Source organism: Typopeltis vanoorti, chromosome 20 (assembly GCF_054136105.1).
Source record: "Typopeltis vanoorti isolate ZY-2024b chromosome 20, IOZ_Tvanoo_1.0, whole genome shotgun sequence".
In the NCBI taxonomy this organism is placed as follows: Eukaryota; Metazoa; Arthropoda; class Arachnida; order Uropygi; family Thelyphonidae; genus Typopeltis; species Typopeltis vanoorti.
Window position 1 is genome coordinate 34,871,416 of NC_143568.1, and position 27,831 is coordinate 34,899,246.

Here is a 27,831-nt window from a genome sequence, read left to right on the forward strand (position 1 = left end):
AGAACTTACTCCACCTTTACCACGAGTTGTCCCTGTCCTGAAAGGCTGCTTACGCTTGGATCTGCCGAAATTTTTATAGTTTCTATATTCAGCTTTGAAATAATGTTGGATTCAATATCCACTTAATTTGTATAATTTTGCATCACCGAAGTGAAGCCTTTTGGCTCTTTATTTCATGTGATAATATAATTTCTTATATAGCCTTTAGCAGTTTGGTTCAGTAGATGGCTAGATTGTAACTTCTTGGAAACCATTACATAAGTTGAAGTAAGGAGTCTAGTATGTTCTATGGTTATGGTTTTATTTAGTCCTATGTACTAGCCTTCTGAAGTTCCTTCTTAATGAACTAATTTGCCAATGCATTCCATCTTCATTTGCATCTCAAAGTTATCAACTATGTGTGTGTGTGTGTGTGTGTGTGTGTGTGTGTGTGTGTGAAAGATACCAAGAAATTTTATACTTGGTTTTAATCCTTTTCCCAAGTAGGCAAAACAAAGTTTTGCGAGTGAAAATATATTCACGTCTGAGCTACTTGTATATAGAGGCTGATATATAAAGGCTTTTATATCAGCCTATATATATATATATATATATATATATATATATATATATATATATATATATAGGCTGATATATAGGCTGATATATATATATATATCAAAGATATATATATATACCATATATATATATATCTGATATATATAGCTGATATATATATATACCATATATATATATGGTGTATATATATATACACCATATATATATATATGGTGTATATATATATATATATATATATATATATATATATCCTTTTTATCCTGTTGTCTTTTGTGTTGCACTAGTCTCAAATGATGCACTGTTTCCATAACCTTGCTCGGACCTATCTATACTTTTACTCCTGTCAGTTACAATTCTTCTACTGTTACCAGCAATACTCTTCTTCATGTCCTTTTCTATCTTCTCAAAAAATACATCTGTACATCCTGTTTAACATCCTCCTCAGTCAACCAAAGCTCGTTAACGCTATATTTTTTGCTAAGTTGAACTAAACAATGACATGTCAAATTCCTACTGTATCTGGCATATATATGTACTGCAATATCCTTTTGGACCTATATGGACCTATTCATCTTTTAATAGCTCTCTCCTTCTCTATGTTCACTGGGCATCTACAGATGCCGTATGGTCACTCCGATGCTCAGTGATGTGCCACACCAGACCTCACCATGTAGTCCTGTTTGCTTTTCTGGCGGCCTCACCTCTCTGAAGATCAGTCACTCCACACACACCATCCATCCATCTCACTGATGGTCTGCCCCTGCCTCTTTTTCCAGGAACTATACCTTCTATTACTGTTCTGAGAAGTCCCCCTTCCATCCTTTCTATGTATCCAAAATATTTTATTTAATAGCTCTCCCATTCAGAATTGAAACCTGAATGGGAAATTACATTTCAGCATTCTTTGGACATTCCCATTCCTACTTGTCTCAATTGTGCATATATTTTAGATGAGAGATGAATTTCATTGTCTGATATGAGACCACCACCCCACCCCACTTATTGGAAGCCTGAATTAGTTTGAAAGGTTTGGTCACTACAGCAGGGTTTCCTAGCTATTTGAAAATAAATAAAAGCACAAAATATGTATGGTGGAAATAAGAGATCTTGGGGTGACAGTGGATAAGGATCTGAAATTTGGGGAACTCATTGCCAAAACTGTGAGGACAACACAAAATGAGGGGTTAGCTGGAAAAGAGATCAATGCAGCTTGGGGAATATTCAAAAACTATCTAGTAGAAGCAATGTCTAAAAGTATTCCAAATGTCAGAAGGTTAAATAAGATAGATGAGAAATGGATGAATGAAGAAATTAAGCATGCTATTACAGAGAAAGGTATTATGGAGGCAGCATAAGTGAAGTGGTAATAACCAATTCCAAGAGGATTACAAAGACTAGGCAAGGAGGATGACTTGGTTGGTAAGGGTAGCAAAAGTGAAGTATGAGCAGCAGTTAGCTAATAAAGCCAAAAAGAATCCTAGTGAGTTCTTTTGATATATAGCCAGCAAAAAAAAAAAAAAAAAAAAAAGATTATGGAAGGATGACATTGGTTGTAGAAAATGGTAGGACAACTGCTGCAGAAGATATAGTGGAGATAATTAATAAGCAGTTCATAAAGGTCTTTCATTCTTATGAATGTGACATAATGGAGAGATTAAGAGCAGTTGATGATGGGGAGGAGAAACTGACTGCAAGTCACCAAGAGGTGTATGGAGAATTGAGCAAACCTGATGTTAATAAGCTGTGAGACTTGATAATATATGACCATGTATTCTGAAGGAATGTGTCAGCGAGTTGACATCTGTCTTGACATATTTTTTAATATGATTCTTGCACTGGATTGAGTTCCAAAGGAGTGGAAGGAGGGCAACATTGTGCTGCATCATAAGGGAGGTGATAGAACTCAAGCATCAAATTATAGGCCTATCTGTGGGGGTTAGGTGTTGTGGTTAAGTTGTTGAAGAAGCTGATGAGAACTAGGATCCAGAATTAGGTTGAGAGCAATGGTATTATCTTTGATGGACAGCATGGATTTGCTAAAGTGAGGTCATGTTTTAGTAATTTACTTATTACAATAAGGTGACGGCTTCCTTGGACAGAGGAGAGGGATACACAGTAGCACTCATAAATTTTGCAAAGGCTTTTCATAATTACCACGTGAAAAGTTCATAATCAAACCAGAGCAGATGGGGTGGATATTAGATTAGTGCATTGGATCGGAGACTGGCTATCTGATAGGTATCAGCAAATTGTGTATATAGGAGCAATATCCAGGAATAGGAAAGTAACTAGTGGTGTGCAATAGGGGTCTGTTTTAACACTTTCATTGCCAAGCTGAAAATTGGAATTTTGTGTGGTCGCCAAATTCTTTTTATTTTTTTATTTAGTTAGCGACGTCAACGCAATAACGCATGATCAGCCGTTTGGTGAGAACTTGCATCGCATGATTGGCAATGAATGTGTTAAGGGCATTGTGTTTAACTTGTATGTTAATGATATTGGCAAAGATTTGGATGGGGATGGATATTCAGTTGTTTGCAGATGATGCAAAGTTGGGACGAACTATGAAGAGTTGAGAAAATGTGGCCCTACAAGAAGACGTGAATAAATTGAGTGAATGGGCACCGTAATGGAGATGCAAGTTCAATGTTGCAAAATGTAAGGTTTTAAAATTTGGGAAACAAAGATGGGATGTTGAATTTATGCTTGGTGAGGATATATTGTTGGAGGTGGAGGAAATGAGAGATCTTGGGGTGATAGTGGATAAGGATCTGAAATTTAGGAGACATTTCCAAAATCATTCCCCAAATTCATTCCACAAAGAATGGGGAATGATGTGGAGGACACCGACTTGTAGAAGTAAGGAGATTCTTGTTCCATTATATAAGGCTTTGATTAGGCCGCACATGGACTACCATATACAGATTTGGTCACTTGGTTTTCAAAAGGACGAAGAGATGTTGGAAAGGTTAGGTTAGGTTTGGAGTAGTTTCTGACTACCCTAGCCAGAAACTACTCCAAAGGTAGTTTCTGATCTCTTTAATGTTGAATATGAGGAAGGTTGAGAAGATGCAATTTACAGAATCTAGTGGATAAAAGGAAGAGGGGTGATATGATAGTCCTAGAAGTTAGTAAGGGGGTTGTTATAGGATTGATGTTGGAGAGGTTTTACAGAAAATGGTGGGAGATCATCGGAGAACCAGAGGTCATCCCTAGAAGCTGTATAAGACAAGTGTGAGCAGGGGAGTGAGATGCAGATTTATTGCATGTAGAATTGTGAATAATTGGAATGCCTTGTCTGAGAGTGTGGTGTCTGCAGAGAATTTGAGTGTGTTTAAAGTGCAGTATGATGAGGTGTATGTGACAAAAGGACCTCCTAGATGAGTCTTTGACTCATGAGGTCTTGGGATAATAATAATAGTAATTTATGAATCAAATCAATAAATAAAAAGAGGAAAAAATATTTAGCATACCCACAGTATATGAGTTTTACAAATAAGTCTTCTGTGGATAGGGGCCTCTCCCCCCCAAAAAAAAATCCATTCAAGTGAAATTCATCAGTCATTGTCTTTTTATTCATCAAGTTCACTCAATATATCTGTAAACTTGAAGTTCCTCCTGCACCATCTACACAGCAGACTGTTTTTATTTTCATCTTACTTTTCACTTCTAGCATCTTAATTCAGTTCATCTAAATCAATATTTCAATATTATTATTAACATTGAAGGTGTGGACTCATGGGAGGTCCACACCTTCTCATGCAGAGAGAGAGATCATTGAGCCATGCCTTAATCCCATTCAGTTTCCCTACTCACCACTCTCAGGTGATGCATTCCACTCATCAATCATTCTCCATGCAAATAATCTGCTTGTCTCTCCCTTGCTCTTACACATGCTTCTTGTACAGCTTCCAGGGATAGTCTATTGTTCTATCCTCATCTGCTATACAAAAAATCTCCTCCACATTAATAAAGTAACAACTCCACATTAATATGTTAACAACCCCTCATGAGCTTATGTCTCAATCATATTCTCCTCTCCTTCTATTCATAAGGCTCTGCAACTTGCATTCCTCTAATCTCTCCTCATATCTGACATTCCACAGATCTGACGCTGAATTAATCAAATTTCTCTGGATCCTTTCCAATACATCCTCCTGAAAACAAGGTGACCAAATCAATGCACAATAGTCCATATGTGGCCTCATCAAATTCTTGTACAAGGGAACCCTTTGCTTCTGGCATGTCAATCTCATTATTGCGATAATCCATTGGATGTTCTTAGAATTTTAACAATGCAACCCTTAAACTTCAAGTATATCCACCATCACTGCTAGATCTCTTGTCTGTTCTGCTTCCTCCAATATTTTTTCATTAATTGTATATTCTGCATCTCAACCTTGCCAATCAAATTTCAAGACCTTGCACTTTACAGCATTAAACTGATAGTGCCACTCACATAGCCTATTGAGATCCTTCTGCAAGGCCACATCTGCTTTACTTCTCATGGTTCTTCCAAACTTTGCATCATTTAACAGCTGCACATCTTGAGATAAGTCAGTCTCATTGTCATTAACATACATGCTAAACCATAACTGTCTCAAAACAGAACCCTGTGGAACTTTACTGGTAACCTACCTCTATACACATCTTGAGATAAGTCAGTCTCATTGTCATTAACATACATGCTAAACCATAACTGTCTCAAAACAGAACCCTGTGGAACTTTACTGGTAACCTACCTCCATACACAAGCTGCCAATCAGCTATCTAACTCACTAGTCTGTTATCTAATCCCATCTGGTTCAATTTATCTACCAGCTTGTCATATGGCAATCTACCAAAGGCCTTTGAAAAATCATCCAAGTATACCATTGTATATGCATCTCCTTTATCCAGTGAATTTGTCACCTTGTAATGCATAACCAGATTGCTAAAACATGACATTTTTCCGCTATAAATTAAAGATACTAAGAAATTATATACTTGGTTTAATCCTTTATCCTAGTGTAAGCAAACAAAGTTTGTGTTTGAAGTATTTTCAGGACTGGGACAACTCGTATATAGAAGCTAATGACTTCACATCACTTGCCTTGGTATCCCAGAATGCAAAGCACATATCCTTGCAGACATGTATAACACTATGCATTATGGGAAGGGTCATTACTCAGATTGGTTTTGAAAAACTTCCAACTATCTCTAATCCAGAGTATTTTAATAATGTCTGACACCTTTTGGCTACTCTGGGTCTTCTGCATTACTTCAACCTTAGTATCACCTCTGGGTCTTTCTCCCACTGATGAGACCTGAAAAGCTAGTCAAGTAACCATTTGCTGTGTGTGTGTGTACTGTAAGAATGATAATTAGTGATAAGATTGATGCATTCATTTCTAATAGTAGTTTTAATTTAAGAATATAATTTATTGAAAATTTTTTTTTTTTTCAGATTCTGGTATGAGAATCCTGGAATATTCACTCCAGACCAGCTGAATGAAATTAAGCTAAGCTCGTTAGGAGGTGTAATATGTGATAATGGAGACAACATAACTGTGATAACCAAAGATGTCTTTCTAATTCCACAATTACAACATCCAAACTTTTTACAGTGTTCTAAAATTCCAAAAGTAAATCTCCATGTTTGGACAGAATGCTGCCATGGTAAGTTCAGTGATTTGGGGTTTGTATGAAATTATGTATGCCAATACATGCCCATTTCCCTGTGATGCAAGAATATTTGTGGACTGTGACAGAGGGCATATTAAGCATATTGTAAAGTAAACATTCTTATGATTATTATTATTACCACCTCCATGACCTCATGGAGTCTGACTCATCTGGGAGGTCCTTTTATCTCTCTCTCTCTCTCTCTCACAGTTCATCATACCGTGTTTTAAACATATTCAAACTCTTTGCAGACACCACATTCTCAGGCAACTCTGCAAGAAAAAAACCTGCCTCTCACTCCCCTACTCACACCCTCTTTATACAGTTTCCAGGGATGACCTCTGGTTCTCCCCTGATCACCCACTATTCTCTGTAAAACTTCTCCAGCATTGATCCTATAACAACCCCTTACCAACTTGTAGGTTTCTATCATATCTCCCCCTCTTCCTCCTGGCCACCAGACTCTGCAAATTACATCTTCTCAATCTTTCCTCATACTCGACGTTCCAGAGGTCAGAAACTACCTTAGTCAGTCTCCTTTGGACCCTTTCCAACATCTCTTCATCCTTCTGAAAACCCGGTGACCAAATCTGGGCACAATAGTCCATGTGTGGCCTAATCAAAGCCTTATACAACGGAACAAGAATCTCCCTACTTCTACATGTCAGTGTCCTCCGCATCATTCCCAGAAGCCTTTGTGTTGTCTTTACAATTTTGGCGATGTGTCCCCTAAATTTTAGATCCTTGTCCACTATCACCTCCAGATCTCTTATTTCCTCTACCTCCAACAATATATTCTCACCAAGCATAAATTCTGCATCCCATCTTTGTTTTCCAAATTTTAAAACTTACATTTTGCAACATTGAATCATATCCCCATTTCCGTGCCCAATCACTCAATCTATTCAAGTCTTCCTTTAAGGCCACAACAAATATGTATGATTATTCATACATATTTGTATAATTCCATGACCTCTGCACTAACATACACAATACTTTTTCTTTCTCATGTTAGTGATCAGCATTCATTATTGCAAAATAATAAACTACTTCTACTACTACTGTATAAAAATAATAACAGATGATCTTCATACTGTGATCATCTGGGAGTGATCTCAGTATGAAGAACACACACACAGGAGACACAATCTACATTATAACTCATTACAGTGTACTACAGCACCGCTGAGTAATGTAGTATGTTCTTGTAATCAATAATGCTGTGGAATTGTAGTTTGCCACTTTGTATATGTCTATGCACTGACAATAACCTTAATTTGAAGGTCAAAACATCAAATAATTTTTATCTTAGATATACCCCAATATGGTAGTAATCTCCATAATGATCTCCATACCGGTCAGACTCCTCTCTCAAACTTATTCACTGATGGTGAACCCACAAAACATAGAAAAAAATAGTAGTCTCATTTCTAACTAAAACTATATCTTACTTGCTAAGGATGGTTCTCTTGTTCTCTCCTTTCCTGCATTTAATGAAAATTTTCTTCTGCAGCTATCCTATAAAATTTCTTCAGTAACTTGTATGGTTCTGTTATCTCCACTTTTTTGTAATATTACCCAAATTCTTTGACCCACAAACCTTTAATATGTCATCATCTCAGTCACTTGTCCACAAATCCTCTCCACCACTTCTTCCTTACAGAAACCAGGCAATGAGATGTTGATCACATTAGTCCAACAATTGTCATATTAAAGCCTTAAGACAATACCCTCCTTATTCTCACCCTTCAGTGATCCTTGGAGTTGTGTCAATTTCTGCAGCATGCTCATAGAACTTGTTCACCATTGTGCCAGATCATTAACCTTATCAAAAAAAAAAAAGTAATTTCTTTATCCCTGTTTGTCATGTCAATGTGTTTTTCATTAATTGTCCTTTTAGTTGTGCCCACTTTTGCAGTAAACAAATACCAAACTCCCACATTATCATGCCAGCTCTTTAATCTTATTGATTTCTTCTAGTGTAACCGATTGGAGTAATATATACAGCTTATAATCTCTTCAATCCAAAATGCTGATTGGATCCGAAAACTTTGCACTTTACAATGCTGAGCTGCTGTTATCCTTTATCTATAATATCAAATTTAAATCTTCAGCCTATCAGTAGCAAACCAGATACTTCTATATATCCTCTGTATCATTAATATACAAATGAAACTGTAGAGGTTCTATCACACAGTCCTATGGAAAGCCACTAGTCACCTGCATTCTCCTTGAGTTTTTCATAAGGAGTAATTCTCATTGCTCCTTATGTTTTTCAGCCACTCTTATCCGGTCAAGCTTTATATCCACACTATTTGTCTCAAAATATCTTACAGTTTATAGTACATCTAGTTATTTCCAACTACTTTTGAAGACTATTGAGCAGCTAGTCTTCACCCTCAGCTAATTACAGAATAGCTGATCCAAGACTGTCAGTGATTTTAATTTACATCTGGGGGAGGAGAGTATGGCAACAGCTGCTGCCACCTCGTGGTTCTTAACACTGCATATGTTATTATCTGCAATAGTGGGTTCTATGATTTATTTTCTTGGGATGAAAAAAAAAAACAAGTTTCTGAGGAGGGAGGTCCAAAATGCTTATAATACATTACCCATTGTAACATTTGACCTGGCATCAATTACTTTTTTCCTCTTTAAATATCACTGCTACACACAAGGCTGCAAGGCCTACAACAAATAAATGCTTTGTGAATTTGGGGTCAATAGTATAGTAACATGTTGATATTCCTTTTGAAGGGCTGGAGGTAGTAACCTTCAGGGAATAACTTATGAAGTTATTCCAGAGAACTGAGATAGATAGAGAACTGAGTCACTAAAAAAGTCTGAGAAAGGGGTTGGAAAAATCAACTGAACTGCCCTCTTCTGAACAGTATCAAGAAATTTTAAGAGGTTTTAGGTGTAATAACACCCAAAATGTGAGAGCAGTATTCCAAGGTTGGGTGGATTTGGGATTTGTACAGAAATTGGATAGAGGAGAAAATATCTTGAACAAAAAAAGATGAAGTTTTTCTAACAGCCAAGGATGCTATGGAAATTATGTTAATTATGCCAGGAAAACTGAGTAAGTCAGTCCAAGAAGAGAAGATCTGTTATTGGCTTTTAAGTTCAGTGTTATCAAAGTTAACAGAAGAAGAGTCTAGGTCTATTTTGCAAGAAAAGAGAGAGAGAGAGAGAGAAAAAAAACATAGTAGGTAGGCATGCTAAGTTATTGCCCCACTGAAGGACAATGTGCATATCAGAGTTTAGGACACCTGCTGTAGACAATTTTAAGACATTGAGATTCTTGAGTATTATTATTATTATTATGTGACACCTCCAGGGAGTCCAAAGATTCACCGCTCAGTGTGAGATCACTTCCCTTCCAAGACTCGTCATGAGTGTGCCAATAGCATCGAACGATTGATTCCCTTCCAACTACTAACCATGCTCAAACTTGCTTAACGTTTTGCGAGCCATTAGTAGCAGAGGCTCTATCAATCTACCAACCTTTGCTGGCAGTAGAAACTTCTCATATCCATAGATACTTGTCATGAGTACAAACTCTTCATATCTTATCTGAACTTTTGCTGTCATTAGTGAAACTGTAGATCGGATTTGAGATCAGTGAAATGTATATGAGAAAGATGATGGGTGAAATAAGAGCTATGAGGAACACCTGCATTAGTCAGAGCACCCTACACCTTACAAGCAGTGAATAATCCAAGAGAAAAACTGGCAATCGAAAGAGAGAATAAACACACCATAAAAGATGGCGATTAGCTGAGAACCAAATGCCTTGATATCAAGTGCAGCTGCATCGATTTTTACCAAATCTTCTCATGGCTTGTGGTCCAGAGTTGTGTGGTTAGACAAGGAAATCTGCTATGGATCTTGATTAGCAAACTTCATATTGGTGTAACTTTTAGGTGAGAGATGAATATCACCGCTCAGTGTGAGATCACTTTCCTTCTTATTGGAGGCCTGAGGTAGCATGAAAAAAGTCCTATATTTAGTCTCCAGAAGAGGGTTTCCAGACTAGGTAAATTTTGTATTCATATTCATTTTTTATTTGATCAAGTAAAAAAAAAAAAAAAAAAAAAAAAAAAAAACCTTAGTCCACCCATGGTATGAAAGTGCTTATAGGTTTACAAATAACCTTTTGTGCATGGGGAGTCACATAAAAGCTAAGTTCTCCAGGTGTTAAAGAAGTTAACTGTTGATCTTTACTTCAGACAACACTGAGGTGAGAACCGTCTTAGAAATTGGTTACACACACACATACGCACTTCATTCCATGCTGCTAGCTGAGTAATAGTGTAGATGACAGGGAATGGTTGAGCATAGTTGGTGTGATAACATCAGCAAAGAAGGCCTTTTGTTATCTGGGTTGTTCAAGATTCTTCTGATATCTTTCTGAGAGAAGGCTATTGGAGGTATGCTGCAACTGTTCCAAGTAAATATGATTAATTGCCTTGGTCATCTAGGCAGGAAAGATTGATGCTAGGAGATCAGCTTTATCTTTGTGATGTTGCAATAGTGCCATCTGGGTGAGAGAAAGTGGGAGCACAGATGAACAGAGTACCCAACAGCTTCTGCTAGGGACAAGAAGGCTCAACTTTCATTGGCACAGGCAGGGAGTTTCTACGTTTAGCACTTTCAAAGTTAGACTTAGCCCTGTTAATAATGGTTTTGCAACCATGAACGTGCTTATGCAACAATGAGCAAGTGCTGCAGGCTACACTGTTAGGCTGTGAATGAGAGGGTTTTTATCAAGCCATTTAAAATAAACTTATTCTTGGACTGTCCTTGCATTATTTTTAGAAAACAATAGCTTGGATATTTGAACACAGTAAGGAATGAAGGCTCTCATTCCATTATGGATAATTTCTGTCGATCATAACAATTATTTGGATTGCAGAACCAAAAGAGCAGTCTGTCCATGAAAAAGAGAAGTAAGTTTTGGAGATCTTCTGATTTGATATAAATATAAAGTTGAGGCCAAAGGATACAGCATTGTGAATGGCTTGAGGGGAAAGCATTCCACCAGAGATGAAACTTAAGAGATTATGATCTGAATTACCAAGAGGACCAGTCACCTCAAGTGTACCTGGAAGGAGAACTGATTAAGAAAAGATCCACAGTATCGGTGAATGGAGAGGTTTTGCCAGGAATTCTGGTTGTGAGATTAACAATTCACTTTAGGTCAATGCTTAGAGCAAACAACTCTGCTTCTTTTCCAGCTTGGTCAGTGGAATTGGAAAAAAGAGAGCCAGTTAGAGTTGTTGGACAGTCATGAAGGAAGCTGATTTCCCTGTAGTGGTAGTTTCACTGCAGGAAATGAAACTTTCAGGATAAGAAATCAAAAAGACTGGTGATTTTCAGAATATGGAATACTGGTAAAGACAACAGATTGAATGATACATAATACAGTAAGGAAATCTTAAAGCATAGGTCAAAAGGGAATATTCAAGATAGAGATCTTATTTCAAGGAATATCATAATACACAAAAGCACAGGTCCTTGTAATGAAAGGAATCAATTTGGACAGTTAAGTGGACGTAGTTGTTGGGTCAGTAATTTGAGTTTGTCAAAAATAGGAGATGAGGTCTGGATGTCTGCAAGTGATAGTGCACATCATTTAGATTGGTATTTATGCCGTGAATATTGGTGAAGTGAATGTGGTATAAATGTTTTTGTAAAATCTGAGTTTTAAATTTTTGGAGATTTTTTGAGGAAGGTTTGTTTTTTATTTTAACTATGGTGACAACATATTTAGGTTTACTTGCTGAAGCAAAGAGAAAAAGAGCAGGGGAATGTACTTTAGGAGGAGAAACTCTTAAACACATTGCTCAAACAGCGAGCATTCATTTTCGATGCCATAATGTAGCCTCAACAGTGCTGTCATATGCTACTATACATCTTCCTTCCAGGCTTGATCTGGCAGTAAGATAATACACCAGCTGATCAGGAAGCCTTAAACACATTCCCATTGGGTTCACTGCTGTACTCTATCTGGTGGCCAGGCTGCAGAACTGTTTTACTGCTAAACCGTTAAAGATTGGAGGTGGGGGAGATATAACTCTGTATGGCATGCTTTTCATGGCTTGAAGGATATCACTCACATTATATGGTAGAGGAATGTGGTGGTGGTGGGGGGGTCTGAAACTTGCCCTGGGAACCAAACACATAGCAACTGTTACTTCAGGCCCCAAGAAATGCCTAGTTGGCATTTTTTTCCAACTAGGAAGATATCATTTTATGGTGGGAATGCTTGCTAGTATCACCAAGAACCAAGCATGGAAACAGCTGCTTCAGAACCTAATAAAGCAGGTGATGGTGTTTGTCATCTACCATCTAACAGGTCTAGTTAATATTTCTTTCAACTAGGAAGATGTCATATTCCAGTGGGAATTCTAGCTGATATTGGCAGGGCTCCTTGAGCAGAAATGAGCAAAACATCGAGAAGGTAAGGTTGTCTTGACTAGGAGGGACTGTATATTGTACAGAGACCTATGGCACATTACTGGCAACTTATATTCTATGTTGTTATATAGCCAGTAAGTGAAACTCAAGATCGAGAACTACGATCTATATGAGTTTCAATGCCGAAAAACTATCAGCGAAGGCAATTCGAAGCAAAGGTGGAGCAAGCTCCCCTCACTATTCTTGATATTCTCTCATAATGCAAAACACAGCTCCTAGGAGATGTAATACTTTCATTATATTATGAGGGGAGGTCACTACCCAGACCGGTTTCAACTTTTTTTGAGGTCTCATCAGTGAGTAAGTAGACCTGCAAGATATCAAAGCTTAGTGAAAAGAACTTGCATACCTTCACTATACGAATGCCATAAAGGTGGATCTTGCTCCACCTTTGCTTCAAATTGCCTTCGCCGATAGTTTTTCAGCATCGAAACTCATATAGATCGTAGTTCTCGATCTTGAGTTTCACTTACTGGCTATATAACAACTATATAGTTTTTAAAAAATTATTATCTTAAAGCAGCTTTTATATTTGGTGACTGTTTGTTTTTTCTACTATGAAATGGAAAAAAACTGTTTTTTTGTTATTCTGAAAAGAAAAAAAAAATCTATAGTGCCTTTGCAATTAATGCTTAAAAACACTGCTGACAAAGCTTTGTTCAAAAGGTACTAACACAGAGCAAACTGATGTGGATTATTCATGTGGTTGGCAGAGACAAAATGGTAGTGCAATACCTTAAAATTAATAAATATTTACACAACTATACACAGATCAAATGATTGGAAAAGTGTATTGGAAAACTACTACATAGAAGGAAAGCTGTTAAATTAATCTGTGTTATAGCTGGTGGCACGGTGAAGTGTGGGGTCTATGCTTGAGTGTGAGCATAAATCAGGAAGGATTGCTGGTGGCATGGATAAGGTCATTAATGGAGAGTATATATGGTTTATATGATATAGTATTATATGATTTAGCAGTGTTTAAGAGAATATGAGTTATAATTAAAATGTAATTTTTTGCTTGAGTGTGAGCATAAATCTCCTGATTTATGCTCACACTCAAGCATAGACCCCACACTTCACCGTGCCACCAGCTATAACACAGATTAATTTAACAGCTTTCCTTCTATGTAGTAGTTTTCCAATACACTTTTCCAATCATTTGATCTGTGTATAGTTGTGTAAATATTTATTAATTTTAAGGTATTGCACTACCATTTTGTCTCTGCCAACCACATGAATAATCCACATCAGTTTGCTCTGTGTTAGTACCTTTTGAACAAAGCTTTGTCAGCAGTGTTTTTAAGCATTAATTGCAAAGGCACTATAGATTTTTTTTTCTTTTCAGAATAACAAAAAAACATTTTTTTTCCATTTCATAGTAGAAAAAACAAACAGTCACCAAATATAAAAGCTGCTTTAAGATAATAATTTTTTAAAAACTTAACACTGAGTAGCATTTTGAAAGTAATGCCTCGACTGTCATAGCCCCTGCACCCAAAAGATGTTCCACAACTTCAAATCTGATCTCTCCTTGATATTTGCTGGAGTGAATGAAGTTGTAGAACATTCTCCTACAGCCTGAACTTGGCTCCACCAAACTTCTGATTATTTTCTAAATTGAGGATGCATCTTAGTAGCATTCATTTTGAAAATAATAGATCAAAACAGAGATGAGAATATAGTTCCAAAAGCAACCTGAAAACTTTTACCACAATGGCTTTGAAAAATGTGTGGTGTAGCGGAGAAAATGAAAGTGGGAGAAATTATATATAGAGAAATGGTGAATATGAAAATATAGTACACTTCAAGCTACCTTTTTATTTCACTGATATCTTTTGGATAGGGAGTTTAACAATGGAGGCATCACTTTTGGAAGATTCCTTATATGACCTTATAATTTACATAAATTTTTTGTAGTTGGCTAAGAGAACCATATGATCTTTCAAGATACAATATGAACATTGATATAAAAATAGTATTAAATTTTTGTTTCAGAGAAATGTATTAACTTTGGTCTTTTTTATGAAATTCTTTTTCTTCATAATATATGAATTCCTTTGAAATAAATGTTTTGATATCTTGTTGATATATTTACAGAATGCAGCAATTCAGGAGAATTTAACTCTGTAACCAGTCTTCACTATCGCACAAAACGTTATAGTCAGAATAACCAAACAACTGGGTATTTATTACACAATCTGCAGAGGACAGAAGCTACTAATAGTTATTCTCCTAATAGTTTGTCTTTGAATAAGAATATTGAAAGGAAAAATATATGGAGAGAAAGGGACTTTGATGTCACAGAACAAAGAATAGAGGGAATTGAAGAATTGGTTGGAAAGATGGAAAAAACAATACAAAGACTCAGTCGGAAGGTATGTTAAAAAAAAAAATGTAACTTGCATGTAAGGCATTCTTACAATATACCAATGCTTCTGAAAGTCTGGTCTGCAGCTCAGTACTGGTTCTTGGGAAATGATTACCAGTCTTCAGAAAATGCAAACATTTAATAGCAGTTGATTGTTGATAGAAAAAATCAAGCTATAATGAATAAAAAAAATTAATTAAAAAATAGAAATGTATAACTATTTATTACAGATAATAATAAATAATAATAATACATACACTTAATCTGACCACAAAAAATTATACTGAAAAAAAAAAAAGGGAGGTGGGGGAGGGGGTAACACACACACACAGAGAGAGAGAGAGAGAGAGAGAAACAGTTCTGTGCCATGTAGTTTGGGATATAATTTAACTGCAGTATAATTTTAGTGTAATTAACAAATATCTATTCTTCAGTATATTAAAGTAAATGTAACTACATATACATACATAGCTCATGGCAAAAACATGATGTTAAAAAAGAGAATCATGATGTCATTATATATTAACAGAATTGAAGAATTTAAAATATTTTAAGTTAAAACTTTGAAGGGAAACACAGATCTAATCCAAGAAGTTGGAAAATTAAAATAAGAGTTAAAAGTCTTAATATGTTATAATAAGGAAAAGAAACATATATATCATTATAAATTCAGATCTAAGTTCGTAATCCAGGTCACATCTTCAGGAGCAGCTTGTAAAAAGTCATTCTGATAAGCACGGAAGGTGCATTCTGTTGCAGTCTGTCGTGGAGCACCACAGTCACATTCTGGAGATGTTTGTCTGTTCCATTTATAGAGAGTATCTCCACATAGGCCATGATTTGTCCGAATTCTATTTAGTACTGTCCATGTTTTGCGAGGTAGATCTGATCCTGTGATGATTCGATCACCTTTAAAGATGTTATGCAAATGTTCTTTCGTATTTTCCTTCCATGTTTCTTCCCACTTTGATAAAGGATTAAAATTATTTAGCACTAGTTCTTCTGCTACTCGTAGTAATGGATGGCGAGATTTCAATCTATTGACGTTAAGAGTTGGGAGATCCTGATGAATAGGTAGGTTCGGATTACCAGCAATTTTTTGGAATTCACGGACTAAAGAATTCAATCTATGTAGTTTTGTAGGAATAATGCCTGCTAAAAGAGGTAACCAATATGTTGGGGTCGATCTAATAGAGCCTGTAATAATTAATCTTAAAGTATTGTTCAATTGAGAATTGATAATCCTTGTGTGAGGGCTATTTAGCCACACAGGAGCACAATATTCAGCACTTGAGAATATCAAAGCAAGGGCTGTTGTCCGAAGAGTAGAGGCTCTAGAACCCCAGGTAGTGCCACAGAGTCTCTGTAGGATATTATTACGTGTCCTTAGTTTATATGCCAAGTTTTAAAGATGTTGCCTGAAAGTGAGAGAACAGTCAAGTGTGACTCCCAAGTACTTAGGAAATGTATTATATGGAAGTATAGTGTTGTTCAATTCAATTTTTAGTTTCTCGTTTGCCAAGTTATTATTTAGACAAAAACAAGATATTACTGTTTTGCTCCTATTTAAACAGTCTCCATCTTTTAAAATATCAATCCAGAATAGTTAAGTCAGCTTTTAGAATTTCTTCTGTACGATTTATGCTGTGTAGTTATTGCTATATCGTCAGCATAACAAAATTTCCTTGATGTAGTGATGGGAAGATCAGATATATACAGATTGAATAATAACGGAGATAAAACAGATCCCTGTGGCAGTCCATTATTTAACTTCTTTTCGCTAGTTTTGCTAGTTTTATTACCTATAGTCACTATAAATCTTCTATCTCTTAGCATATTGTTAATAATATGGACTATTGTTTTACATGGGATAATTTTATATAATTTATATAGAAGGCCTTGTCTCCAAATGGTGTCAAAGGCTGTTGACAAATCAAATGCTGCTGATGTTTTTAAACCTTTTTGAAAACCAGCTTCTATGTGAGTTACCAAAGAGAGAACCTGGTCACAACACCCACGATTTGGTCTAAAGCCAGCTTGTTCTATTGGGACATTTTTAAAAATTATGGAGCTTATTCATATTATAAATAATTCAAAGAGTTTATAACAACAACTGAGGAGAGTGATAGGTCAGTAACTTTCCGGTTTATGATTAGGCTTACCAGGCTTTAAAATTGAAAGTACTTTTGCTCTTTTAAAAATAGTGGGAAGTTTACCAGTTGTAAGAATGTCAGTATAGAACTTTGTTAACCATAATCTTGCATTTCTTCCCAGATTAATCAAAAATTCTGGATGAATGTTATCAAAACCAGGAGCCTTACTAGGCTTTAATTCCTTTAAGGCTGCTTCAACTTCTTTCTGCGTAAAAAGGTGTGCAAAATTTGAAGTTATAGGTGAAGACTTGCTAAATTCTTTTAATTTTCTCTTTATATATCTTGTATGCTTTTGATTGGGATATGTGATATATTAACAATATGTATAGCTAGTTGATCTGGGGTGATTTTTGGTTGTTCTTTAATCAAAGGAGCACTACCACCTAGTTTCCTAAGAAGGCTCCAAGCTTTATGGCTGGAATGAGTAAAGTCTATACCTTCAACTGTATTTACCCATTTTTTCCTTTGGGATATATCCAAGTTTTCTAGGAGTTCATCTGCTGTTTTGGGGTCATTGTTTATCTGATATTCATTATAGTAAATGTAACTAATTGCAGTCTACTGTTGTTTGTTTAACTTGGTTGATGAGCATACATTTTTTAAATTATTTTGAATTAAAAATCCAGAAGTTGTTTTCATTAGTTTGAAAACATTTGATCTTATTTTTGTGAATGTATTAAGATCAGTTGCCTATAACTCAGCGCTCAGCTTTTTTATAATCCTAATTTTTGCTACAAGGTAGTCCAATCTTATCTACATAGCCCTAATCTATATGATACTGGCTAATTTGCTTTCTGTTGAAAAGTCCTTTATAAATTTTAGAGGAATATTGAAAGAATAAAAAAAAAGTTCAGTAGCAAAATGAAAAACAAAGCATGGAATCAGGTAAGTTAGTGCATAATAACAAAAATCTGATAAGTAAGTTGATCATAAAAAGAAGGATGTTATTTAGAGTTGAGACCTATGAGTTTGAGGGTGACTATCATAAAACATGCCATTGATGAGCAAGTTATAACATTTAGATTTCCTGAAGCAAAAAATAAAAATATAATGCAAGAAATTGACAAACAGAAAACCAAAGCAAAAGAGGTCAAAATTCTGGCAAGTACCAATGATTTAACTAGCAGTTAATTCAGTGTGAGAGAGGACATGAAAAGGTTGCTGGAAGAAGCAAGAGTCAAGAGTGGGAAAGTAAAAATCATTACTATATTACCTAGATATGATGGAAATGAATTACGAAGCAGGGTTATGATGGCAAACGATTTAATGCATAGGCTATGTAGTCGGGGTGCAAGTTTTTGGATGTGTGGGAGTTTGAGGGAAAATTGGATTTGTGTAATAGGGATGGCCTACACTGGAATGTGAAGGCCATTTAAGACCTAACACAGAGTAAGGGAAACTGAATTCTGATGGGAGGAATCATGAGAATCTGTGTGTAAAAGCGGCACTGTTAGATAACTGATAATTGGAATGGTTATTATTATTATGGAAATAATAATGAAGAGAGAACGATTCTGTGTTCCTCCAATTCGAACTTAACAAGCATATATATATATATAATGATATCTGCAAGTTGTTGAACTGTGTCATGCAGACCACAGACAAATGTATACAAAAAAGCATCCATGTAATTTATTATGTCTGTACTCAAATGCTAGGAGTATCAGAAACAAAAAAGTAGTTTTTTGTCTTGATTAATATATTAGGACCTCATATTGTAGGCATTAGTGAGACCTGGCTATCAGAAGTAGACATACTAACTGGTATCATGAGCAAAGGATATGATACAGTATTTTTAGGAAGGATAGACAGGAGAGGAGGGACATTCTGCTAATGATATCAGATGACTTGAATCCAATTAGAGTTGAGACCTATGACTGCAGTACTAGTATGAGTTTGAAGCCATCTGGTGCGAGGTGGAGTCTAAGAGGAATAAATGCATAGTGAGGTGTTGTTACAGACCCTGTGGATCGGTTGCTGTTGACAAAGAAATGCATCACTAAATAAATACAGTGGGTGTGAAAAGAGTAATGGAGGACTTTAATTATCCGAAAATTGATTGGCAGCCATGAAATTGCATGAGAAGATTGAAACTGAATTTATTGAGCAATTGCGAGGCAAACTTCCTCAAGCAGCATATGACCGAAAAAACTCGTGATCAAAGAGTCTTAGATCTGATTATGGTGTCAGAGGAGGTTTCAGACAGGGACAGGGATCATGCAGTACTCACTTGGAAGTGGCTAGGTTTACAAATGTATTCAGAAAAGGTTACATACTCAACTACAAAGCAGGAAATGACTGCATGAGGGGGATGCTAGGTACTGTAACATGATATCAGTTACTGGATGGAAAGGCTGTCAACCATGTGTCAGAAGTGTTTAAAAAATACTTAAATGATGCGATATCAGAATATGTCCCTAGAGTTCAAAGAATAAATAGGATAGGAGTGAAATGGATGTTTAATCTAATTAAGCAAGAGATTCGTAAGGAAAAGATGATGTGGAAGGAATATCGTGTGCATAAACATGATGCCATTATGATAATTATAAGCTGAAGGCTAGAAGAGTTACAAATGTTGTATGGAAAGCTAAGTCTGAGTATGAAAAGAAATTGGCTCTGAAAATTAAAGACAACCCAAAAAAATTCTATCATTATGCTGCAAGTAAAAGAAAGAATGAATTTGAAAGAATAAATCTACTGAATGCAAATGGTATGCATTCAGTGTCGAATGCATTCAGTATGCATTCGATGTCGCTAGGTGTCGCACGGATTAGATCGTCGGCTTGTCGAGAGCTCCTGAAAAGATCAGTATTATTTTGTGTTAACATTAGATATTTTACCAGAATTTTAAGTAGTATTGTTTGCTTTTTGTTTCTTGGTGTGTCTGTGCAATTTTTGCGTGTTTTCTGTTATTTTAACTATTATTTTTAAGAAAAGATAGCGTACACATGGCACCGATAAAGAAAAAAATGGCGGCCAGGTCGCCATGCTTGCTTAAGAGTTTTGATGTAAAAGAATTTATGCAATGTGCTGTCTGTGAGATGTATGCCTTGCGAAGAGCGGTAGGAGTCTGGTTAGAAAGTGATAGTGGAGTTAATATGTGTAGAAAGTGTAAAGAGAATGAGGACTTCAAGCGTGTTTCGTGTATCGAGACTGATATCGTTAACGGTAGTCAGAATGCAGAAAATGGCGGTGTACTAGAGAATTGCGTGGTAGTGCCAGATATGTGTGAGAGCGTCGCTGAAAGTGTAAATGAAGGTAGAAACACCGAAGGAATGAATGATTTGATCGATAATGAAAATGGTGAGATAAATGCGAGTAGCGAAATTGCCCGTTTAAATGGCGCGATACACAGAGCCAAACGACAACTGGAGCGTATGCAAAAATGTGTGTTGAATGTACCGACAAATAACCGGCGGAAGTCTGTGACGGCAAATAATAGAATGTACGTAAACATCAATAAAATGAAGGAGCGAGTGCTGTATGGGGATTCGCTATTAAGAGGCGTAATAATTGAGAGTTTAACGAAGTCGTACCAGCCGGGTGCGAACATAAAGGACGTCAGCGAATCTATTCGACTGCAAAAACAGAGGGTGAAAGAGATGATAATAGTGGCAGGAACGAATGATTTGAAAGAGGACAAAATGGAAATGATAGAGGATGTGAGGGAGTTGTTTGAGGTAGCAAAAGAGAAGAGTGAGAGAGTTAGGATGGTGAGTATCTTACCGCGGTATGACAGCGAAGTGTTTAGAAGGAGGGCCATAATTGCCAATGACTTTATGCGTGGGTTATGCATGGAGAGTGGTGTGGAATTTGTGGATGTGTGGAATGAGTTCGATGGGCGAAAGGACTTATATAAGATGGATGGGTTACATTTGAATGGAGTTGGTGTACGGAGACTTGAAAGAGTGTTGATGAATGATGTGGAAGTGGATGTACAGACTCAGGGAAACTAGATTTATTAAGAGGGGGGGGGGAGTAGATATGCAGACTTTAGGGGGGGCAGTTAAGTGTATGAATGAGTATATTATGCCCGGGCGAGTACGACGGACAACAAATCAGAATGGGATAATTAGTATAAGGAATCAAAGTAGGGATGGGACAAATGGGCTTCTGCGATTCATGTACACTAATGCCAGGAGTATTAGGAACAAGAAGGAAGAGTTTTTGGCCATGGTTGGCACTTCCAGGCCACAGGTTGTCGGTATTAGTGAAACATGGCTGACAGAAGATGATAAAGCTAGTGGGATTGAATGCGATGGGTATAGCGTGTTCAGGAGTGACAGGGTGAATAAAAAGTGGGGAGGAGTGTTATTGATGATAGCTGATGAGCTTCAGCCAAGGAGTATAGAAGTTGAACTGCAGGATGGGGAAAAAAGCACATTTGAGGCTGTTTGGTGTGAGATACAATCTAGCAGAACAAAATATACAATTGGGTGCTGCTATAGACCGGGTGATGGAGTGGATGGTGGGAATAGTATGCATAAGCAAATAGAAGAAATGAATGGAAGGAGGGTAATTATTATGGGTGATTTCAATTATGGTAATATTGACTGGAAAGAGGAGAGGGCACATGGGAGGAAGGAATTGGATTTTATGCAGTTATTAAGGGACAACTATCTACGGCAACATGTATTGGAAAATACCAGGGGGCAGAGAGTGCTGGACCTAGTAATTGCAACTGAGAATGTGGCTGTAACGAACATGACCTTGTTGCCACCAATTGGTGAGAGTGACCATAAGGTCATGACTTGGGAGGTGGCTAAAGGAGTCGAATTTACAATTAAGACAGGGTATATGTGGAATTACCGGGCTGGTAAGTATGACAAGCTTAGGTGTGTGCTTGGCTCAATGCCATGGCATGTAAAACTGCAAGGGCTGGATGTTGATGGTGCATGGGAGGTGGTCAAGAACTGTTTGCAGGAGGCAATGGTTGACTGTATACCAAGAGTCCGAATAATAAATCAGGTAGGGGTTAAATGGATGAATAACACTATTAAGCTTGAGCTGCAAAAAAAGAAACAATTGTGGAGGGAATTTAAGGAGAAGAGTGACCATCAGGTGCATGAACAGTATAAAGCTCAGGCCAGGATGGTAACAAGGGTGGTAAGAAAAGCAAAAGCAGATTACGAAAGGAAATTGGCCATGCAGGCTAAAGAGAATCCCAAACAGTTTTTTCAATATGTTGCAAGTAAAAGGAAAAATGCTCATGGTAGAATGATCTTAAAAAATGCTGAGGGTAGGGAGGTAACTGAATCAGTCGATGTTGTGGAAGTACTGAGCGAGCACTTTGCAAGAGTATATCATCCAGGTGGTGGCTTTGCGGAAATGGAGGAACCAACAGCTTATACTGGAATTGTGATGAATGAGGTAGAGGTAACTAGTCTATTACAGAACCTCAATGTCAATACATCTGTGGGATTGGATGGTATACCAGCTCGTGTCGTACGTGAAGCGGCCAAAGAATTGTCAGTGCCCTTGACCATTATGTTTAATTTGAGCCTCAGGACTGGGTCAGTCCCAAGGGGGTGGAAAGAGGGGAAAATAGTTCCACTGCACAAAGGTGGTTCCAAGGCTGCTGTTGAAAATTACCGGCCAATCAGCATAACAGGAATCATTATCAAGGTCTTAGAGAAAATAGTCAAGAGGAAAATACAAGATTGGATAGAAGAAAATGGGATACTGTATCGGGGACAGCATGGTTTTGTGAAGGGTAGGTCATGCCTCAGTAACTTGCTCACGTATTATAACACAGTGACGGCTGAACTGGATAAGGGTAATGGGTTTACAGTGATTCTGCTGGACCTTGCTAAGGCCTTTGACAGGATACCACATGGAATTCTAATCAGTAAATTGCAGCATATGGGAATGGACATAGGGTTGGTGAGATGGATAGGAGGGTGGTTGACGGAGAGATATCAGAGAGTGGTTTACTCAGGAGTAGAGTCCACAAGACGGCCTGTGACTAGTGGTGTACCACAAGGATCTGTTCTTGGACCACTGCTGTTTAATTTGTTCATAAATGATATAGGAAATGATCTGAGAGGAACAGTTCATTTGTTTGCGGATGATGCAAAGTTGGGTAGGGCAATAGTGAATGCAGATGACGTCAAAATTTTGCAGGATGATTTGGATAGATTGGAGGTCTGGGCTAGGGAGAATGGATGTCAATTTAATGTGGCAAAATGTAAGGTTATGCATTTTGGGGTGAAAAGATGGGAGGCAGTTTACTGCATTGGTGGAACCGTGCTCCAGGAAATTGATGAGGCACGAGATTTAGGAGTGTTGGTGGATAAGGAATTGAAATTTAGGGGACACATTGCAAAAGTGGCCAAATCAGCTCATCAAATCACTTGGTTGCTGAAGAATACGTTGACAAGCAGGTTATTGTTCCTCTGTATCGAGCCTTGATAAGACCTCATCTCGACTACTGTGCTCAGATTTGGTCACCTAGGTTTCTTCTTGATGGGGAGGAGGTGGAGAGGATCCAGAGGCGAGTGACCAAGATGATAGCAGGTCTGTGGAATGAACCGTATGAGAACAGGTTGAGGATTTGTGGGTTGCAAAAATTGGTTGATAGGCGGAGGAGGGGAGATATGATTGAGACATTCAAATTACTGAAGGGTTTCTATAAAATTAATTCAGAAGATATTTTTGAGAACAGGGCTGGTTGTGGGAGGACTAGGGGACATCCATGGAAACTGGGCAAAAGTGTGGTTAGTAAAGGTGTTAGAGCTGGGTTCTTTACTTTTAGAGTAGTGAATGAGGTGGAATGCGCTCCCTGAGTCTGTGGTGGATGCTGTGACAGTGAATGAGTTTAAGGCGAGGTATGATAGATACTGTATGAATGTCGAATAGTTGTGATGAAAATGATTTGGGGCCTCCCTCGATGAGTCTAATGACTCCCTGGAGTTGCCCGTAATAATAATAATAATTCAGTAGATGTTATGTGCAGGTGACTGATGCAAAAGTGATTGTTCAGCTAATGAGCAGCCATTTTCAACCTGGTATATGCAACATCGAACTCACTGCTACCTCTTCACTGTATGAGGAAACCCATCCACATGAGTTTCCTCATATTAGAACTGTTGCACAAACTGAATAAGAATTCTGCAATAGGCACTGATGGGATATCAGCGAGGATGCTAAAGAAGTGTTCAGGTGAACTGGCTATTCCCTTGACTAGGCTATATAATTTGAGTCTCAGAACAGGGAAGATTACACAGGAGTGGAGAGAATGTATGGTAATCCCATTCCACAAAGGTGGTGCAAAGACAGATGTATCCAACTATAAACTAATCAGTATCTCAGGAGTGGTGGTGAAGATTTTGGAAAAGTTGGTTAGGGCTTGCATTCAGAAATGGGTTGACAGAGAATCTCTACTTTGCAATGACAGCATGGGTTTACTAAAGGAAGGCCATGTTTTAGCAACTTGCTTGCATTCTGTATTAATGTTACCACTCAGTTAGATGAGAGGAATGGATACATTGATACTTTTGGATTTTGCTAAGGCTTTTGACAGAATACAGCAAGAAGACTGTTTTATAAATTGGAGAGTGTGGGATTGGATTATAAACTATTAGTATGAACGAGGGGATGGCTGAGTGACAGATATAAAAATAAAGTTGTATATGGGAAAAGGAAGATGAGATGGAATGAGGTGAATCTGCAAGATTCAAGGTAACCAGTGGTGTGCCTCAAGGATCAGTCCTTGGTCCATTGTTATTCAATCTGTACATTAATGACATTGGGAAGGATTTGACATGCAACATACAGCTATTTGCTAATGATGCAAAGGTAGGTAGGGTAATCAGGAGTGCTGTTGATATGCATTACTTGCAGAATCATTTCAATAGGCTGAAATTGCGGACATTTGAAGATTGCCTTTGGATGTTGTGGGTGTGTGTGTGTGTGTGTGCAAGTAGCATGAATGAATTGAAGAGGAGGTATGATAGCTGGGACAAATAGTATGGCCTCTTTTGATGAGTTCCCAAGTCCTTGGAGGTGTCTCTTAATAGATGTTCCTAGTATCTTTGATGGGATAAACTGAAGTCTTTCCACCTAATGAGTGTCTCCATAGTGTAGTAGTAACAATGTCACACACACACACACAGAACAAGGACAGCAACTTATTACTTTATGAACCAATCTTGTTGGGGAGAGGTGGGGGAAGGGGATATACAAAATTATCTGCAGAATGAAGAAAACCAAGCATTTGGGAGTTGAATAATAGGAACTTAAAAAAACTTCAGTGACAATATAAGAGACAGGCGACAAGGAAAACAAATCAGAAAAACAGAATGAAAAGGATGCCACAAAAGTCTTATGATATGAATCCCAGATACTTATGTTTTTGTTTTATTTCCAAACAACTCACGAAATTAAATCCCCTCCTCCACACCAAAAAAAAAGTGACTAATTATGAAGAGAGAACGATTCTGTGTTCATCCAATTTGGACTTATCAAGCATATATAATATCTGCAAGTTGTTGAACTGTGTCATGCAGACCACATACAAGTGTATACAAAAGAGCATCCAGGTAATTTATTATGTCTGTACAAAAATGCTAGGAGTATCAGAAACAGAGAAGTAGTTTTTTTTGCCTTGGCCATTTGTCACCATTGCTTGCAGATGGACATTAGTCAGCACATGTGCATGAACATTTAAGTAGCATCTTCATTTTCTTTAATTTTTATGCTATCTTACATGAGAGGCTAAATGTTACTCAGTTCATTCATGACTGAAAATGTTGATATCACAATATTAATGTTTGAGGGAAGAGATTAGTGATCAAGACAGAGAGAAATGTGAATTGCAATATGCTTTTTTACTGTTGATCAGTCATTTTACCACTGTTTTAATGCTGGTGCTACTGCTGCTCTGATTATAAAATTAAATAACATGCATCACTTCTCAATGAGAAAGGCATTTACAGCAGTTAAAACCCAAAGCTAGATAAAATGAATCTTAATGTAATCTGAAATATATTATGGTCTTTTATAAACAGCATAAACCCAAGAAAGGCTTGTCAATGGAATATTCAAATCCCAGTTACCTACCATTAAAATCAATAAAATTTAACTAAAAATAATAAGAGTGGAAAGCTTAAGTTAACAAGAGATTTACTGCTAGGAAAAAAAAAAAAAATACAAAACATAAATTTAAGTAATCAATATTAAAATGAAGGCCATACTATATCCTAGTCATAATTTAAAAATCTGATTTGTACCAAGAGTTTCTATCATAAAGCCAGATGAAGTATTGTATTAATATAGGAGACTCATGTTAATTTGATACATTTTACTATACATTTTAATATAAAAATCTGATATTCATATTAATTTGATAATAAGTACATATTGTTAAAAATGCAATGGCATTTTTTTTTTAACATCCATTTGAGCTGTAATGGCAAATCAGACATTCTTTAATTTACAGATTCTATTCCACTTTGTTCCTTTTAGCTTATGTAGCCTGGCATAGAAGATGGCCTCAATACCAAACTGAAAATTCTGCTTTAAATATGTTATTCTTACTTGTTTACTTGTTATGCCATTGCTAAATTATCACCAAAAATGTAACCACTGGCACCACTAGTGTACGTAAGTTTATGCACTACTAGCTAATATCCACTAGAAAATATCACCAGAAACTAATAAGAAGGAGCTAATAGTATTAGATATTAAACAAGAATAATCTTGTTCAATGGCAGGTAGCATTAAGTAGTGATATGGGCAAATATCAGAATGTGAAATTGGACACTGACTTATTTATGCCTATAGTAAGAAGGTTTGAGTCATTAAAGATGACAGCTGACACAAAAAAGTGGTTTTTGTAGGGATCTAAATAGCAGAGTAGGAAATGATTACTAGATATACAAAAAAATTAAAGAATAGAGCTAAACTAATAAGTACCTTGTTGAGAGGCTTATACGCTGGTTAGACATGATAACTAATATTTAAGGAATTGACAGCGTATACTGGAAATATAGATTAAATAAACTTTAATATACACTTTCCGATATTTCGGCGAACGTCACGTTGCCATCTTCTTGGGAACTTACTAAAAAGACACGTGCACACAAGTACTAATAACAGCAAATGAGACTGAAGCTAGGAAGCTAGCGTTTTCCTAAAGTCCTGATGGTGCCCCCTGGCGGGCTATATTGGTAGTTCTTGGCCTTTGGGCTGAAGTTCTTCTGATAAAAGTTTCCCAAATTTGGGGCAGTTTCATGCATCCAAATTTGTTGAGGTTTGGCATGTTCCTAAGGGCCGAGGCTGATTCCATGAATAGTCTTTCATACTTGAACTTGCTGCGGTATATTACTGTGGCTTTCTTCCATCTTATTCTGTGGCGAGTATCCAGAGCGTGGTCTGCAAGCCCAGAGTGGCTGTACTGGTGAAATCGGATGTAATCCTTGTGTTCTGAGATTCTGATATTTGCTGTCCTGCCTGTTTGGCCAAAGTAGGACAGTTTACAGCTGCAAGGGACCTGGTATACACCAGGTAGGTCTAGGGGAAGTGGTTGGTCTTTGGTGGAGCGGATAAGGGATGCCAGTTTTCTGTGTGGTTTGTAAGAAGTGGTCAAGTCATGTTTTTTTT

The 27,831-nt window shown here is 37.0% G+C and overlaps 1 protein-coding gene across 4 annotated transcripts in view; it reads left to right on the plus strand.

Annotated features, from left to right (window-relative positions):
* The window catches only part of Pxn (Peroxidasin), a 479,183-nt gene that overhangs the window by 426,421 nt on the left and 24,931 nt on the right, over positions 1-27,831 (plus strand). For 3 of the 4 annotated variants that reach the window (XM_090409901.1, XM_090409902.1, XM_090409903.1), the window contains 2 exons: positions 6,005-6,216; positions 14,806-15,083. In XM_090409901.1, coding sequence (XP_090266027.1) covers positions 6,005-6,216; positions 14,806-15,083 — 490 coding nt within the window. Of the gene's footprint in view, positions 1-6,004; positions 6,217-14,805; positions 15,084-27,831 lie in introns of those variants that run through there. The other variant, XR_016550040.1, reaches the window with a different exon arrangement.